This window comes from Babylonia areolata, chromosome 20, assembly GCF_041734735.1.
Source record: "Babylonia areolata isolate BAREFJ2019XMU chromosome 20, ASM4173473v1, whole genome shotgun sequence".
NCBI classification, from domain to species: domain Eukaryota; kingdom Metazoa; phylum Mollusca; class Gastropoda; order Neogastropoda; family Buccinidae; genus Babylonia; species Babylonia areolata.
In genome coordinates, this window is record NC_134895.1 from 56072588 (window position 1) to 56091554 (window position 18967).

An 18967-nucleotide genomic window follows, 5' to 3' on the forward strand; every position below is an offset into this window, starting at 1 on the left:
TAAGAACAAACCATATGGGAAAAAAAATCTAATCACTGACATCTTTACAAAAGGGGGAGATGGGTGAAGTATTTTCTCTTCTGCGCCAGGGGAATCGTTTTGACCCCGGAAACTAAACTTATGCCCTGACCTTGTTGGACACATTGGAGTGGAAAACAAAATGTCAGACTTTGGTTGTGTGGTTTGTTGTTTTTTAATTTCCTGTATCAGTGCAGTGCAAATGGGTCTTTACTGCTGTGCTTTGTTTTTATCCATTAAAGTGGGACAGTAACCCTCATTCAAAACAAAGTCCGCATTTGTGACAAAACTTTGATAACAAGCAAACACCACACGAAGTGGCGGAAAACTAGTGTTAGTAAACAGTTCCGTACAACTTGGTGTCATTTAGAAAATTAAATTACAAAGAATTTAAACAACCCCAGGTAGAGGGGGTCATAGTAAAAAAAAAAAAAAAAAAAAAAAAAAATAGAATACACATTTTTCAACCATAGATGGAGCGGGTCCATTAAACCGTCACTGACAAGGGCAATTCGTTTTGCTTGACATTACGAGTAATGTCACCTTATTAAGTAGTAGTAGTAGTAGTGTCTGGTTACACTTAGACCGCGAGGTCTAATATTTGTCCCCTCTTTGGTTTTGGTATTGATTGTTTTTGTGTAGGTCGGTCATGCCTAATGGGGTTTCTACTCATCATAGCCATAAAATAGTTCTAGCTGGGGCAGTTTGTCAATCAGGTTCTTGAACTCATTCACAGATTTTGCAAATTTAACTGATTGAGGAAGTGCATTCCAGGGGTTAACAACTGTGAAAGAAAATGAGAATTTGCGCTTATTAGTTCTGGCATGCATTTCAAACAATTTTCCTGCAGAGTTTCCAGTGACATTTACAGGTGCATAGGAAAACAAAGAGTGCAGATCAACATCATCATAACCATGGAAAAACTTTAAGACAACACACACACTTTTTTTTTGGTTTTTTTTGTCTTTCTTTCTTCATCTTTTTATGTCCTTACTTTTGACAGTAGTGATAACTGTTTGCCCAACAGCATTTGACAGTGACACATTACTAAACGAATGTAACTTTGAAGAGATAAACATCTAAATAAATTGTAACGGTGAAACACCCAAAAAATCTAGAACCACAACAATCAAGTTTTCCCATCTTCAAGGTGCCCCACCCTCATTTGGCCTGCCAGTCATGCTGCCTCTCTCTGCACTCTACTGGTTGATGCATTACATTCAGAAGTGGTCCCTGTCCTCATATTGATCCAGATTCACCCCTATTTCTTTCTCTGTTTACATATGTATGTGTGTGTCCAGTTTGTTTTGTGCTGTGTGTTTCTTTGGGTGGGGCCTGGACATTACTTCATGTCATGCTTGGGTCTCAATACTTTACAAGTTGCTGAGGGCAAACACAAACAGTAGTGGCTGCTAGCAGATCTTTGTAGTTCTCCCCTCCCTAAACCTGAGAAGGTTTTGCTATGGTATTATTTATTTCAGAACTGTTCTACTATTCTGTAAGTGGCACATGCCCAGCAGTATCAGAATTATGAAGGAAAAAAAGAAGAAGTAAAGCTGTAAATGAATGGGCTTCAAATACATTCATCTGATATTCCTCCTCAATTTTTGTGTTTGTTTTCCTCTCCAGTCATATCCCAGAAGTGCATAAAGTTATGTAAAAAGAAAAAAAAGAGAAGATTGTGACCGTAGCGGTGTGAAAAGGAACCCCTTTGCCAGAAGATTGTGACCATAGCGGAGTGAAAAGGAGCCCCTTTGCCAGAAGATTGTGACCGTAGTGGAGTGAAAAGGAACCCCTTTGCCAGGAGATTGTGACCGTAGTGGAGTGAAAAGGAGCCCCTTTGCCAGAAGATTGTGACCGTAGCAGAGTGAAAAGGAACCCCTTTGCCAGAAGATTGTGACCGTAGCAGAGTGAAAAGCAGCCCCTTTGCCAGAAGATTGTGACCGTAGTGGTGACTGTAGCGGAGTGAAAAGGAACCCCTTTGCCAGGAGATTGTGACCGTAGCGGAGTGAAAAGGAGCCCCTTTGCCAGAAGATTGTGACCGTAGCGGAGTGAAAAGGAACCCCTTTGCCAGAAGATTGTGACTGTAGCGGTGACTGTAGCGGAGTGAAAAGGAACCCCTTTGCCAGGAGATTGTGACCGTAGCGGAGTGAAAAGCAGCCCCTTTGCCAGAAGATTGTGACTGTAGCAGAGTGAAAAGGAACCCCTTTGCCAGAAGATTTGTGACCGTAGCGGAGTGAAAAGCAGCCCCTTTGCCAGAAGATTGTGACCGTAGCGGAGTGAAAAGCAGCCCCTTTGCCAGAAGATTGTGACCGTAGCGGAGTGAAAAGCAGCCCCTTTGCCAGAAGATTGTGACCGTAGCGGTGACTGTAGCGGAGTGAAAAGGAACCCCTTTGCCAGAAGATTGTGACCGTAGCGGTGACTGTAGCGGAGTGAAAAGGAACCCCTTTGCCAGGAGATTGTGACTGTAGCGGAGTGAAAAGGAACCCCTTTGCCAGAAGATTGTGACCGTAGCGGTGACTGTAGTGGAGTGAAAAGGAACCCCTTTGCCAGAAGATTGTGACCGTAGCAGAGTGAAAAGGAGCCCCTTTGCCAGAAGATTGTGACCGTAGCAGAGTGAAAAGCAGCCCCTTTGCCAGAAGATTGTGACCGTAGCGGAGTGAAAAGCAGCCCCTTTGCCAGAAGATTGTGACCATAGTGGTGACTGTAGCGGAGTGAAAAGGAACCCCTTTGCCAGAAGATTGTGACCGTAGCGGTGACTGTAGCGGAGTGAAAAGGAACCCCTTTGCCAGGAGATTGTGACTGTAGCGGAGTGAAAAGGAACCCCTTTGCCAGAAGATTGTGACCGTAGCGGTGACTGTAGTGGAGTGAAAAGAAACCCCTTTGCCAGAAGATTGTGACCGTAGCAGAGTGAAAAGGAACCCCTTTGCCAGAAGATTGTGACCGTAGCAGAGTGAAAAGGAACCCCTTTGCCAGAAGATTGTGACTGTAGCGGTGACTGTAGCGGTGACTGTAGCGGAGTGAAAAGCAGCCCCTTTGCCAGAAGATTGTGACCGTAGCAGAGTGAAAAGGAACCCCTTTGCCAGAAGATTGTGACCGTAGTGGAGTGAGAGGAACCCCTTTGCCAGAGCCTTTTCCTGTACCATACTCTTAAGCCAATAAATCCAGTGAAATCTTTGTCTCCATTTATGTGTTTGTTTATTTTCATTTGTGCATGTGAGTGTTTTTCATTATAAATGGACAGAATTATCACTTGGACTTGATCAGTACAAAAATCTTAGGTGATCTAATCTGATCTGATACTACCCAGACCCGAAAATACAGTATGATGTGATTTATGAACATGATTTTTTTCTGTTTTTAGATGATGTCTTTTGGGTGGTGATGTGATTTATGAACATGATTTTTTTTCTTCTGTTTTTAGATGACATCTTTTGGGTGGAAGCGGAAGGCAGGAGCGGGTGTGATTCGCAAGGCTTCTCAAGCGTTTGAAGAAGAGGCAAAGGATGAGGAGTTGGACAACGAAGTGACCCGTGGAGAAGTGGACTGGTTGACCCTGGCCCCCAAAAAGAGGTTGATCAGCCTGGAGGATGCCAGAGCCAAAAGTCGACGTCTGAGTGATGAGGCGTCCACCCTTGCCGAGGCAGAGAGGTACGTAGTGTAAGATAATTAGCCTCCCGTGGCTCCCTCATTGTAGATCAGAATTAACGACTGCTCCTGTAGCGTGCATTTTTAGAGAATAAACTATACTACAAGAGCCCAACACCCGCCTGAAGTCTCTGTTATCATTTCTACTCTTTTCTGTCAGACAGCTCCAACTTAGCTTGTACCTACTAACTTTTCATGGTCAGAAAGTGGTAGAAACAGTCTGTACACTGCTCCTCTCGCTGAAATTATCAACCACTACAATATTAGTCATCATTCCTATGTTGATGACACTAAACTTCAGAAGAGTGATACCCCTGAAAAATTGTCCTCGCTCTTGCAAGAAACATCTGAATGCTTCCTGGACATTCAAAACGATGATTCTAAATGAGTTACAATTGAACGCAGACAAAACCGAAGCAATGATCATAGGAACAAAACAAAAACTCTCTTCCATCACAAATGACAAAATCAAACTTGGCAGTACATCCATCCCTCTTTCCAGCTGAGTCAGGAACCTCGGCGTTGTCCTTGACAACACACTGTCCATGCAAAAATTTAACAGTCAGACATGTCAATCCTGCTACTGTCAGTTGCGATGCATCAGTTCCATTCAGAAATATCTGTCCACTGACGCAACATCTAGACTTGTTGTTTCTCTCATTCTCTCTCACCTTGACTACTGTAACTCCTATTGTCTGCAGGGATCGCGTTAACGCATGTTTTTCGCGTATTTGACGCATTTTGATTTTCGCTGACACATTTTCACAGCACTCATGCGTAACACTTAAGCAAAACAACTTTTACTCCAAGCCGTATCAATGCAACTTTAGGACTGACTTGGCAGCTAGGTTTGCGATACTGAATCAGACGGTACAAGACAAAGTGTCTGTGCATGCGGAGCACTGCGAGATGCCTACATGACTCTTAACAGCTACAGCCAATTAACAGAGTACGCACGCACACAACACTGCTTAGCTGATGAGTTTTGGAACAGAGTGGCATCATAACAGGGCGTGACCAGTTTCGAGAAAGCCTGCAAAGTCATCATCATGGATTATGACGCAACATATCCTGATTTTGCTGTGCTGGCGAACATTGCATTGACAGTCCCTGTCAGCTCTGTTCCTTGTGAGAGAGGTTTCAGCTGGCAAAATATGATCAAAACTGCTGACCGATCAAGACTGACAGATGCGCATGTGGACACGCTGTTGCGCATTGCAATGGAAGGTCCAGCATTGAGCCAGTGCAACGAACTGATTGTCAGGGCTTGCGGTGAATTTCAGCGCCGATGTGAGCGGCGAAAATAGGTGAGTAAACCTTTGATTTAGTGTCACAGGTCTGACGCAATTCTGACTCTAACTTACGCGTTTTTTTGCCGACTTTGCATAAGCTGCACGCGTTTTGAAAAAGTCTAGCGCGATCCCTGTGTCTGGTTTGCCTGCTTCATCCATTCAGTCCCTTCAGTGCATACAAAACTCTGCTGCCTGACTCGTCCTCAGAAAGAAAAGATCTGAACACATCACTCCTCTTTTGCAACATCTCCACTGGCTCCCTGTCTCATACAGAATAAAGTATAAGATCAGCACTCTATGTTATAAATGTATTCACAAATCTGTCCCTTCGTATCTTTGTGGCTGCCTTCACCTCTACACTCCATCTCGCTCTCTACAGTCGGCTTCGGATCCACTCTGTTTATGCATACTCAGATCCAAACACTCCACTGTTGGACGCCGTTCTTTCTCTGTCTCTGGACCTTGCATTTGGAATGAACTTCCTCTTTCACTTCGTCAGGTCTCTGCACTCAGCTCTTTCAAGTCTGGCCTTAAAACCCACCTCTTCACAAGATAGCCTCCCTCCCCTACCTCTTCCTTGTCTTCAGTTTCTTCAGTTTTAGAGTTATGCATGCGTGTGAATGACTGGTGTGAAAGCGTTTAGATTTGTCTCTGAACAAGATTCAGCACAATATAAATACTATCATTATTATTATTATTATTGTATCACTCTATGTTTAGAAATCTGGGTGTGTTTATGTTTCTTAGTCCCAACACATACATCAAAATTCAGCCTTTTATGCTTTATCATTTCAGGAATGATAAGCTGTATTGCTCACTTTGATATGATAATTTGTATTTTAAATTAAATAACGATAACTTGTTTACTTATTCTGTGAGCAGGTACTGGGAAGCCATTAAAAAATGGGACGAGGCACTCCTGATAGCTCCCAGTGACAGCCAGATGCTGGAAATGAAAGCACAGGTACCTGTGGGTCTGCTTTGTGAAGTGCATGTGTGCGTATGCATGTGTGGAGGTTGAGAAGTAAATGTTGTAATTACGATAATGCGATGAGTTCTGTTTCTGGTCATGAGTGAATCAGTTACATAAGATAAGAGTTTCTATTCTTAGTATATACTCTGAGATATATTACCAGATATTTCAGCCAGGTTAATGTACTTATGATAAATTACATTGAAACGTCACTAAATCGAATCTGAATCAGTGATTAAATTAGTGCTTCTGCAGTTCTTATTCCTTGCTTTCTTTTTCTTACCTAACGGACACCATATGTTCTTTTTCTTACTTAACGGACACCATATGTTCTCTGTTTTTTTGCATAATATTGAAAGTACCCAGTTCGGACAGGTAGCGACTCAATACAGCTGCAGGTGAAAGCAAAAGGTGAAAACCTGTACTTGTCAGTTGTGTCACTTCTTTGTTACAGTTGATTGTCACAAAATCAAACATTGGTCTGAGCCTAGAAAACTGCCCAAAATTATAGATAATTTCATAGATAAATCTTGTACTGTTTGCAGGCAAAAATTCACACTTCCAGTTTTATTTCTGCAAGTTGGCTTACATGCGTATTTCAGGTTATCGGGTTCTTTTCATGCGGGAGATTGTGAGTGGTCATTTTGTTTGTTTTTCTAAAACCCATTTGATAAGTGTCGATATGGGTTTGGAGTCTTTTTTTAATCATCTGCTTACACACACACACACACACACACACACACACACACACACACACACACCCTTCATCCCTTACCCAACAGACTATACAAAAATTCACTCCCCCCTAACCCCCCAAAATCCCAACTCTTTTGCCCGACACAAGGTTAATTACAAACCATGACTGATATACTCATACAGTGCATTGATTGAAACAACCCGACACACACAGTACAGTTCACATGTGTGTGTGTGTTGTGCAGTCACTGATGGCAGTGGGGGAGGTGGTTCAAACTGTCACACTCAGTACAGTTCATGTGTGTGTGTTGTGCAGTCACTGATGGCAGTGGGGGAGGTGGTTAAAACTGTCACACACAGTACAGTTCACATGTGTGTGTGTGTTGTGCAGTCACTGATGGCAGTGGGGGAGGTGGTTCAAACTGTCACACTCAGTACAGTTCATGTGTGTGTGTTGTGCAGTCACTGATGGCAGTGGGGGAGGTGGTTCAAACTGTCACACTCAGTACAGTTCATGTGTGTGTGTTGTGCAGTCACTGATGGCAGTGGGGGAGGTGGTTCAAACTGTCACACACAGTACAGTTCATGTGTGTGTGTTGTGCAGTCACTGATGGCAGTGGGGTGGGGGAGGTGGTTAAAACTGTCACACTCAGTACAGTTCATGTGTGTGTGTGTGTTGTGCAGTCACTGATGGCAGTGGGGTGGGGGAGGTGGTTCAAACTGTCACACTCAGTACAGTTCATGTGTGTGTGTTGTGCAGTCACTGATGGCAGTGGGGGAGGTGGTTAAAACTGTCACACACAGTACAGTTCACATGTGTGTGTGTGTTGTGCAGTCACTGATGGCAGTGGGGTGGGGGAGGTGGTTAAAACTGTCACACTCAGTACAGTTCATGTGTGTGTGTTGTGCAGTCACTGATGGCAGTGGGGGAGGTGGTTAAAACTGTCACACACAGTACAGTTCATGTGTGTGTGTTGTGCAGTCACTGATGGCAGTGGGGGAGGTGGTTAAAACTGTCACACACAGTACAGTTCATGTGTGTGTGTTGTGCAGTCACTGATGGCAGTGGGGGAGGTGGTTAAAACTGTCACACACAGTACAGTTCATGTGTGTTGTGCAGGCACTGATGGCAGTGGGGGAGGTGTTCCCTGCAGTGCAGACAGCCCAGCAGGCTGTGAACGCAGACCCCACATGGTGGGTGGCCAGGCAGACCCTGGGCAGGGCTCAGCTCAACCTGGGAGAGGTCAAACTGGTGAGTAGATTTGCAAAAATTGTGGACAATCAAACACACAGAGCACACATAAAAGAACCCATGGCAACAATAGGGTTGTACCTGGCAGAATTCTGTAGACAAATCCACTTCGATAGGAAAACATAAAAAAAAACTGCAGGCAGGAAAAAATACAAAAAGTGGCGGGAGCTCTCAGTGTAGTGACGTGCTTTCCCTGGGGAGAGCAGCCTGAATTTCACACAAGAGAAATCTGTTGTGACAAAAAGAGTAATACAATATAATACAATACAATACATTGGCTGAAATGGCCTTGAGGTTGCATGTACAGTCATGCTGGCCTTGTTCTGATTGAACTGAGGCATGTTTCTTACATGCTAGGCAGGCGAGGTTCTGGTGAGACATGCTAAGAAGGTGCGTTTCTTTTTTCTACCTCATGGCAAGAGTGGTTGGTTCTCACAAGTCAAGGTTATAGAGCCTTCAGAACAACTTAGCCGCGAGGTAAGTTAAAATCTACCACCCGCCTCGCATTCATTTCATCAAGCATGTACTCCTTGCCTTGGCACTCTTTCTGGCCACCTGCACAAGTGTGCTAGCAATTAACAAACACATCTCTGGTAATTTGGGAGGATTCACTTGTCACCGAAGTTTGTCACACATGACAACAAAATGACAAAAAAAAGTATAAGACAATGGCCTTGCTGACTAAAAAGTGATGAGACGTTTGTCCTCCTAAATTAAGCAGTAAAATGATTGGACATTCTAAACCCTTTTATCAGTCTGTAACATATGGCAGATGCCATTGTACACCCCTGTCCCTGTTCCCTTAAAATCTAGCATCATTTTACAACAGACTTGTTGGAATAGACAGTTAGCACTGCCTCTTGCAGGCCATTTTGGGCGAATGTCTGCATGTGATTCAAGCCTGACTGACACACTGAGGGGATGTTGGAACAGACAGTTAGCACTGCCTCTTGCAGGCCATGTTGGGCGAATGTCTGCATGTGATTCAAGCCTGGCTGACTGACACACAGGGGATGTTGGAACAGACAGTTAGCACTGCCTCTTGCAGGCCATGTTGGGCGAATGTCTGCATGTGATTCAAGCCTGGCTGACACACTGAGGGGATGTTGGAACAGACAGTTAGCACTGCCTCTTGCAGGCCATGTTGGGCGAATGTCTGCATGTGATTCAAGCCTGGCTGACTGACACACTGAGGGGATGTTGGAACAGACAGTTAGCACTGCCTCTTGCAGGCCATGTTGGGCGTATGTCTGCATGTGATTCAAGCCTGACTGACTGACACACTGAGGGGATGTTGGAACAGACAGTTAGCACTGCCTCTTGCAGGCCATGTTGGGCGAATGTCTGCATGTGATTCAAGCCTGGCTGACTGACACACTGAGGGGATGTTGGAACAGACAGTTAGCACTGCCTCTTGCAGGCCATGTTGGGCGTATGTCTGCATGTGATTCAAGCCTGGCTGACTGACACACTGAGGGGATGTTGGAACAGACAGTTAGCACTGCCTCTTGCAGGCCATGTTGGGCGTATGTCTGCATGTGATTCAAGCCTGACTGACTGACACACAGGGGATGAATGATGTGTGCCTAAAGGCAGCCGTCAGTCAGCTCTACATCAACAGAAGAAAATAAATCGACTATGACAGAAATGTTTTGTGCACTGAGAGAAAAAAAGGATACATATATCATTCCATATGTATTGAGATTTAATTTCACACCAACACTAACAACTCTTGTATGGATTTTTCAGTAAGCATAGATATTTTGGATGTTATCCAATCATCAGCCAAGAAGCACTGGAAGTTTGTTTATGTTTTTTGTTTTGTTTTGTTTTGTTGTGTTTTCACCTGAGGAAAAACTTATCAAATTGAAGTGTATGTGTTGTCCATAGAAGTATTGTCTGTTTATGATAAATCATATATTGAAATGTCTCTCAGTGTAACACACAGAGACATGTGGGAGTCACCATATCAGTGTTGAAATCTCTCTCAGTGTAACACATAGTCACACACAAACATGTGGGAGTCACCATATCAGTGTTGAAATCTCTCTCAGTGTAACACATAGTCACACACAAACATGTGGGAGTCACCATATGTTGAAATCTCTGTCAGTGTAACACACACAGAGACATGTGGGAGTCACCATACATTGAAATCTCTCTCAGTGTAACACATAGTCACACACAAACATGTGGGAGTCACCATATGTTGAAATCTCTGTCAGTGTAACACACACACAGACATGTGGGAGTCACCATACATTGAAATCTCTCTCAGTGTAACACACACATAAAGTCATGTGGGAGTCACCTTGCGTTGAAATCTCTCTCAGTGTAACACACACAGACATGTGGGAGTCACCTTGCGTTGAAATCTCTTTCAGTGTAACACACACAGAGACATGTGGGAGTCACCTTACGTTGAAATCTCTCTCAGTGTAACACACACACACAGACATGTGGGAGTCACCTTACATTGAAATCTCTCTCAGTGTAACACACACAGAGACACATAGGAGTCACCTTACGTTGAAATCTCTCTCAGTGTAACACACACACAGACATGTGGGAGTCACCTTACGTTGAAATCTCTCTCAGTGTAACACACACAGACATGTGGGAGTCACCTTACGTTGAAATCTCTCTCAGTGTAACACACACAGACATGTGGGAGTCACCTTGCGTTGAAATCTCTTTCAGTGTAACACACACAGAGACATGTGGGAGTCACCTTACGTTGAAATCTCTCTCAGTGTAACACACACACACAGACATGTGGGAGTCACCTTACATTGAAATCTCTCTCAGTGTAACACACACAGAGACACATAGGAGTCACCTTACGTTGAAATCTCTCTCAGTGTAACACACACACAGACATGTGGGAGTCACCTTACGTTGAAATCTCTCTCAGTGTAACACACACAGACATGTGGGAGTCACCTTACGTTGAAATCTCTCTCAGTGTAACACACACAGACATGTGGGAGTCACCTTACGTTGAAATCTCTCTCAGTGTAACACACACAGACATGTGGGAGTCACCTTACGTTGAAATCTCTCTCAGTGTAACACACACAGACATGTGGGAGTCACCTTAGGTTGAAATCTCTCTCAGTGTAACACACACACAGACATGTGGGAGTCACCTTAGGTTGAAATCTCTCTCAGTGTAACACACACAGACATGTGGGAGTCACCTTAGGTTGAAATCTCTCTCAGTGTAACACACACAGACATGTGGGAGTCACCTTACGTTGAAATCTCTCTCAGTGTAACACACACAGACATGTGGGAGTCACCTTACGTTGAAATCTCTCTCAGTGTAACACACACAGACATGTGGGAGTCACCTTAGGTTGAAATCTCTCTCAGTGTAACACACACACAGACATGTGGGAGTCACCTTACGTTGAAATCTCTCTCAGTGTAACACACACACAGACATGTGGGAGTCACCTTACGTTGAAATCTCTCTCAGTGTAACACACACAGACATGTGGGAGTCACCTTACGTTGAAATCTCTCTCAGTGTAACACACACAGACATGTGGGAGTCACCTTACGTTGAAATCTCTCTCAGTGTAACACACACAGACATGTGGGAGTCACCTTACGTTGAAATCTCTCTCAGTGTAACACACACACAGACATGTAGGAGTCACCATATGTTGAAATCTCTCTCAGTGTAACACACACACACAGACATGTGGGAGTCACCTTACGTTGAAATCTCTCTCAGTGTAACACATACAGACATGTGGGAGTCACCTTAGGTTGAAATCTCTCTCAGTGTAACACAAACACAGACATGTGGGAGTCACCTTAGGTTGAAATCTCTCTCAGTGTAACACACACACAGACATGTGGGAGTCACCATATGTTGAAATCTCTCTCAGTGTAACACACACACAGACATGTGGGAGTCACCATATGTTGAAATCTCTCTCAGTGTAACACACACACAGACATGTGTAGGGGCTTGAACCCGCATTATTTATTTATAGTCTCTTCATCTATGATGATGATATTAGAAACTTGCTTCCTAGTCAGGAACTTTACCACTGGGCCACCACTGCACCATGACCTAGATACATGATACAGTTTTCACAAATTGTGCAAACAGCACCTGAGCTTTGCTTCTCCCTGTGCAGGCAATCCGGAGTTTTTCCAAAGCCGTGCTGCTGAACCCTGCAGAGAGAGAGCTGTGGGAGGAAGACCTGCAGTGGGCATGCTCCGTCAGAGATCGCTCCAAGACAGTGACAAGCTTCAGCGTCACCAGCAAGGCATCAGGACTCTTGTCCTCTTCAGAATCAGGGACAGCTCACAAAGCAGATGCTACCAGCAGTGAATCTGAAGGACGCTGCAGCACTGTGGTGCAAACAAGGAACACTGCAGATATATCTGAAGACAGTGAAAATGATCGTGCCCATGATGATCATGCTGACGAAAGTAGAGACGCTGAAGAGAATGATGCTAGACGGACAGTGTTGAACGTGCCTTTGAACTATGTGCATTTGAGAGGCTAGGTGTTTGGCAACAGTTTCAGCATGCTTGAATTGCAACCATGCGAGGCAAACGAGACAAGGCAAACCCTAGGTAAAAGAAATATACAAACCAGAGTTCAGTTGGCGTCTTCACCATTACCAGTGCTCTGAGCTGGAGGAAATGCATGAAGAGGTGAGCTGGAAGTGTGATATACCACAGACTTGTTTCTTGTCCATTTCCTTTTCCAAGCAAGAAGGTTGGGGTTTGCATTGCATTTCTACAAGGATATTGGTAATGGTATGCACATTTATAAAGGTGCAAAAAAAGAAAGACCAAGAAAACAAATTTGACGTGACCAGCTATGTGAATTACTTGAAAATAGTGGTATTGTACTGTTTGGTGGTCAGCATTTCACACTGAGTAGATCGCTTCACTTAGCTTCTCCAGTGGTTCAGTATTGCTTTTGTCCACGTTTTCAAAAGACCTGAAGGGGTGCGTATCACTGGTCCAGCCACCTGGTTTAAACTGTTACGTTAGGATTGATGCATGCTAGGATTGATGCATGCTAGGATTGATGCCTGCTGAGTGTCATCTCATGGGCTGTCAGTTTCCCCAATACCTGTGAGTGGTTGGAACTCACAAGTCATAAGTAATGCAGATTTTATCTGTAGAAGATACAGTCTGGATGTCAGTTCCTCTTTTCAGAACTCCCCAGTTGTGTTGCTGTTTCAGCAGAGGTTCTCCTCTTTATTTACACATATTCCATCAAAGCATTTCTCTGCTGCCTGGGTTTCTGCATCAATGCAACCAACAGAATGAAAGTGTACATCAGATACATGGGGATTCATATTTTGATGCACTACTTGTGTGTACACTTGATTTTTTTTTTCATTCAGTTTCATCGGTTATGTTTCAGCAGGCATGAGATTTGGAAATTGTGACTGAGTCTGAAAGGTGGGGGTCCATGGGGCAACACCACTGGTGGGGGTCTGGGGGCGAAGACCCCTGAAGCCGAAGGTTTTTCTCAATTTCAGACCATAAAATCTGCACTTGAGGGCCACCAATGTCTCAGGTATTCCAACCCATAGAAGACAAAAATCAGTCCAATTCTTCCTAAACTGAAGTGTTTCTGCTTTCAAACCTGTAAAAAGTCAGTCTTGGGGGCATGATTTTCAAAATCTTGTCTCATGTGTGTGTGTGTGTGTGTGTGTGTGTGTTTTCAATGTAACTCTGTGTGTACGTGAGAAAAAGACAGACGGATAGACAAAGAGATTGAGAATGGGGGTTGGGGGGGGACATAGGAGGAGAGAGTAAAAGTTCATATGTGTGCATGTATGTACACTTCTTTAAATACAACTCTGTGTGTATTAAACTCTTTGTGTAAGTGAGTGAGTGAGTGTGTGTGTGTGTGTGTGTGAGTGAGTGAGTGAGTGTGTGTGTGTGTGTGTGTGTGAGGCTGGGGAATTGTCTAGGAGAGATTCCTCTGAAAATGGCCAGGGTCCAGGGTGGGAAAGCCCCATGACCGGAAATGAAATCAGTGACTTTCAAGAGGTTTGGGGGGCCTCTCTTTGTGTGCGTGTGTGTGTGTGTGTGTTGTTGTTGTTTCAAGGAAATGTACTCAGCACATAAGTTTGGACTGTACCATTATAACACTGGTGGGAGACTTGAGAGAGAGAAGGGAGGAGGGAGGGGAACCTCAGCAAATCATGAAAGTGGAAGTCTGCAGGAGGGAGGGTGGGGGGTTGGGGAGTGACTTTTTTTTTCCCTCTGAAATCAACTGCTCCGCCGCTGAAAATAGTGGATCCGCTGAGAGTTCCCAAGCCTGGACTGTGTGTGTGTGTGTGTGTGTGTGTGTGTGTGTGTGTGTTCAACTAACAGTGAAATCCTGCCACCACACTACGAGTCGTATAGATATGACAGAAATCGTGCTGGCGGAGGCTGCTTTGTTGCAGTAGCAAACCATCTGAAGCACCACAAAGTCCCAGAGCTATCCGTCCCTGGCTGCGAGCTAGTGTTCGCTAAGATCAAGCTCAAAAGCAAGGAAGATCTCATCGTTGGTGCTTACTGTAAACCAGATGATGGTGATGAAGTTAGCCTAGACTGTTTTGCCTCTGCCATCCAGCATGTCAGCCCGCTTAATGCCTACTTGGTAACGGGGGGGGGGAGAGATTTCAACCTGCCCTCTCTGGACTGGACCACCTGCAGCCTAAAAAAACCCCAGATGTCTATCCCAGACTGCATATGAAGTTCCTGGACCTCCTGAACGACCACAGGTTACAACAGGTGGTCACCTTCCCCACCAGAGAGTCCAGTACCCTTGACCTCTTTGTAACAAACCATCCGGCACTGGTCCCAAGGATTGAAAGTGTTCCGGGAGTCTCAGACCACTTCGCAATGTACATGGAGTTCCAGATCCCGCCAAAGCGACGAAACAACACCAACAGACTAGTCCCCTGCTATAACCAAGCTGACTGGCCTGCTCTTCACTCTGCTGCCCAGGATCTCTCAAACTCCATTGTCAGCTCCTTAAGGGTTGACAGCGATACTGAAGTGATCTGGACCGCGTTCAAAGAGGGCCTGCACTCCATTGTCCACACCCACACCCCCATTGTCCACACCCACATCCCCCATTGTCCACACCCACACCCCCCATCGTCCACACCCACATCCCCCATTGTCCACACCCATATTCCCCATTGTCCACACCCACATCCCCCACGTCACCCCAAAAGCCAAACACTAATCCGGAAGAGGGACAGAGCCTGCAAGAGATAGAGAAATCTGGTGACCCAGGACACCTCCAGGAACTCAAAGCACTGAAGCGCCAAGTCCAGTGCCAACTTTGTAGAAACTATTGGACCTTCACATCGCACCTTGTTGAGGACAACAAAGAAGAAGGCAGTAAGGTGTCAAAGAACTTCTGGGCCTACGAGAAGGCAAAACGGATGGAATCGACCATCATTTGTCCCTTGAAGGTAGATGGTCAACTCACCACGGACGCCCAGGGTCAGGCAGAACCTCTGAACAACCAGTTTCAGTCAGCATTTAGTAAGAGGCTGCCCTGCTCGCTGGAAGAATTTGAGACACGGACCGGGCTCAGCCTAAACCCTGGTGGACAAACCTGCACCGACATACCATCACGGAGAAGGGCGTCAAGAAGCTCCTAAAGGACCTGAAAACCAGGAAGGCTCCAGGCCCCGACGGCATCAGCCCCAGAATCCTCAAGGAGCTGGCCGACGAACTCGCTCCGTCCCTCACGCTACTCTTCCAGTCTTCTCTGAACTCGGGGGCAGTCCCGCACAACTGGAGAACAGCCCATGTCTCGCCTATATTCAGAAAAGGTGAACGCTACAGGCCAGAGAACTACAGACTCATTTTGCTGACAAGCATACCTGGGAAACTCCTGGAGCACGATCATCATGCACACTATTGTTATCAGGCGGGATCTCTTTCGCCGTTCTTCTAATGGTGCCCAACTTAGCTGGTGTAGCATTTCTTCCATGCTGGACATTTGACGGTAGCGATTTACCACCCAGCGGGCGGCCCTTCTTGGGCCTTTCTCAAGGGTCTTTGTGTTGTTGACTTGGTACGGATCCCAGATCTGGCAGGCATATTCAAGCTAGGGTCGTACTAGGGCCTTAAAAGCGCAGTCTTTGATTGAGATGGCGCTGGTCTTCAGATTTCGGCAAAGAAAGCCTAAGGTCTTGTAGGATTTGCTTGCTACGTTGTTGGAGTATTTTTTCCAGCTAAGGTCGGTTGAGATCGTGACACCGAGGTACTAGGCTTCACTGGAGGATTTTAGTGGGTGATCACGCAGATGGTACATTGTTTTCCATTTCTTGCCTAAGTGCAGGACTTCACATTTGTCCGGGTGAAATGACATCTTCCATTTTTCTTCCCATTTCACAAGTTTGTCCAAGTCACTGTGCAGAGCTTGTTAATCGGCAGCGTTGTTGATTTCCTTGTGGAATGCTTTGTCATCTGCAAATAGCCATGCAGTGGATGACAAGCCCTCTGGTAGGTCGTTGATACACAGCAGGAAGAGGCAGGGGCCTAGCACGGAGCCCTGAGGTACTCCCGACTCTTCAGGCGCAAACGTAGCACCGTCGACAACTGCCTGCCTTCCGTTAGATAGGAAGCTTTGGATCCAGTTGTTATGTGGCCGGTGATTCCCGAAGTGCTGTAGTTTGTAGGTCAGGAGTGAGTGGGACACCTTTTGTTGACACGTCAACCTGCTTGCCTTTTACCCTGCTGTATGTGATTTCATCCATAAAACCTATCAGCTGGTTGACACAGGATCGTTTCTTTCCGATTCCGTGCTGTTCTCTGCAGAAGATGTTTTTCTCCGCAAACGTCATGATGCACAAGTTCCGCCATGGAGACATAATCATCGACACCACGCGAACACCAACTTTTCAGAAGCCCAAGCACAACACCAGGCATTCCCACGATCAACAAGTACATCACGGAAACCTGGTTCAGGGACTACAGGAAATTTACCTTCTTTCCCCGCACTACCAGGGAGTACAACAAGCTCCTGACAGGCAATATCAGCATCGGTGCAGAGCCTTCAATCCGACTTCTGACCCCCCCCCACCCCCACCCAACTCCCAAATTCCTTCCCACCCACAACAAAGTACGGCCTACCAGCACTGTCTAGAGGCCTGAATAAGGGGTGTGTGGCCCCAGCCCCTTTGTCCAGTCCCCTTATTTAGGCACGGACTACCCAAACCAACCCCAATCCCCACAACAGCAAACCGGAACCTTTGTAAATGCCAGAATCTTCAACGTGAAGGCGGGCAGATACGAAAGAAGAAGAAACTAGTGTGCGAGGGAGAGAGAGAGTGCATGTGTGCATGCCGTGTGTGGTTTCAACTGAGTGTAAACAAAAAGAGAGAGAGGGAGGCGGACAGAGAGAAAGAGAGGGGAGAAGGTGGGAGGAAAGAATGCAAGTTGTATTTGTGCATGTGTATGCATTGCTTTCAAATTCAATAGATAGATCTCTCTCTCCGTGTGTGTGTGTGTGTGTGCGTGTGTGTTTTCAATACAGCTCTGTGTGTATATGCGAGAAAGACAGAACTTGAAGGAGAGGGGGATAGACAGACAGAGGGGGGAAGGTGGGATCGGGAGAAAGTGCAAGTTTGTATGTGTGCATGTATGTGTATTGCTTTAAATACAATTCTCTGTGTGTGCATGCATGTATGTGTATTGCTTTAAATACAATTCTCTCAGGTGTGTGTGCGTGTGTGTTTTCAATCAAACTCCGTGTGTGTGTGCGGCGAGAAAGAGAGAGGGACTCGGAGAGAGAGTGCGTGCGCGTGTGCATGTGCGTATTATTAAACTCTTTGTGAGCGTTCACTGCAGTGTGTGCACATATGCAAGTGTGAAGGAGAGAGAACTTGAAAATAAAAAAACAAAGTACTGTATACATGAGTGCATTCATGTGATTTTTTTTCCCAAAGAGTGTGTGTGTGTGCATCATTCAGTTCAATTCAGCTCTGTGTCTGTGCCTGTGTGTCAATGTAACTTTGGTAATTTGGCTATCAGTAGATCTGAAATCTAAATAAACTGATTCTTGCCATTAACTGTCTGTACTTGCAGAGTCGGCTGTGTCAGAAAAGCACTGAAGTCAATTGCTAAAGTTTCTGTTTCAGTCGCAACAATGTTACTTTGTGCATAACGTGGCAAACTTTGCAGCTTTTTGCTGAATGGAACAGAGGGTCGTCAAGCAGATGTACCTACGGCCATGGACAGGGTGGAAATCGCGCGCACTAGCGTTTACGTGCATTAGTGCGTGCGCGCGTATTTATGTGTGTGTGTGCGCGTGTGAGTGTGCGCGCTCGCATGTATGTGTGTGTGTGTGTGTGTGTGTGTGTGTGTGTGTGATCCCCGCATGTGCGCCGTTTGTGCGTGCATTTCACGGCCGTGCAAACGGAACGGAACTTTCTGCTCTTTCGAAAGCGTCATTTGCGATCCAGTGACTTCCCAGAGCACCAAAATCGAAGTTAAAAAAATTTCCTAACGGGTCGATTCGCACTTGGCCTTGTCCGCGAGGTCAGTCTTGTGATTGGCGTCGCACCCGTAAAGTGACTTTTTTTGTTCTTCACTTCTGTTTTCACGGTCTCATCTTGCCAGGCCCAGTTCCAGTTATTTTTCACTCCATTATCTATCTCTCCTTTGTGAATTTTCTCAGGATGTCGGTATCATCTTTGCAAGTCGTGAAGCCCGCGAGCTAAAGTTAAGAAATCAAACCGAATATGGATAAGCTGAATGATGACAGAAGAGCAACGCATAAGCATTTTAGTGAACACTGTGGGTCTGTCTTGCCAATCGGTCAGACAACCCAACCCCCAATTTTCTCAACGGATTTTTAAAAAAAATGTTTTACTTATTTTATTTATTTGTTGTTATTATTTTTATTTATTAAAAAAAAATTCTCCAGGCCTGGCTTAGCGCGTTGGGTTACGCTGCTGGTCAGGCATCTGCCAAGATGTGGTGTAGCGTATATAGATTTGACCGAACACAGTGATATCTCCTTGTGCTGCGGATACAGATACCGACACTCAACGGATTTACGCGAATCTCAAAAATGGCCTCTGG

At 45.4% G+C, this 18967-nt stretch overlaps 1 protein-coding gene across 3 annotated transcripts; it reads left to right on the forward strand.

The window, feature by feature from the left end:
* Window positions 1-69: 69 nt before the first annotated feature.
* Window positions 70-17793, forward strand: LOC143294752 (tetratricopeptide repeat protein 33-like). Of its 3 annotated transcripts, none has more exons than XM_076606217.1 (5): window positions 70-162; window positions 3443-3669; window positions 5841-5922; window positions 7748-7879; window positions 12034-17793. In XM_076606217.1, the coding sequence occupies exons 2-5, from the start codon at window positions 3443-3445 to the stop codon at window positions 12406-12408; spliced, it is 816 nt and encodes a 271-aa protein (XP_076462332.1). In that variant the 5' UTR covers window positions 70-162; the 3' UTR covers window positions 12409-17793. The 3 variants fall into 3 exon arrangements, with proteins under 3 accessions (XP_076462332.1, XP_076462330.1, XP_076462331.1); XM_076606215.1 differs by having other exon boundaries at window positions 149-181; XM_076606216.1 differs by lacking the exon at window positions 70-162 and adding an exon at window positions 188-351.
* The last annotated feature ends 1174 nt before the right edge of the window (window positions 17794-18967 follow it).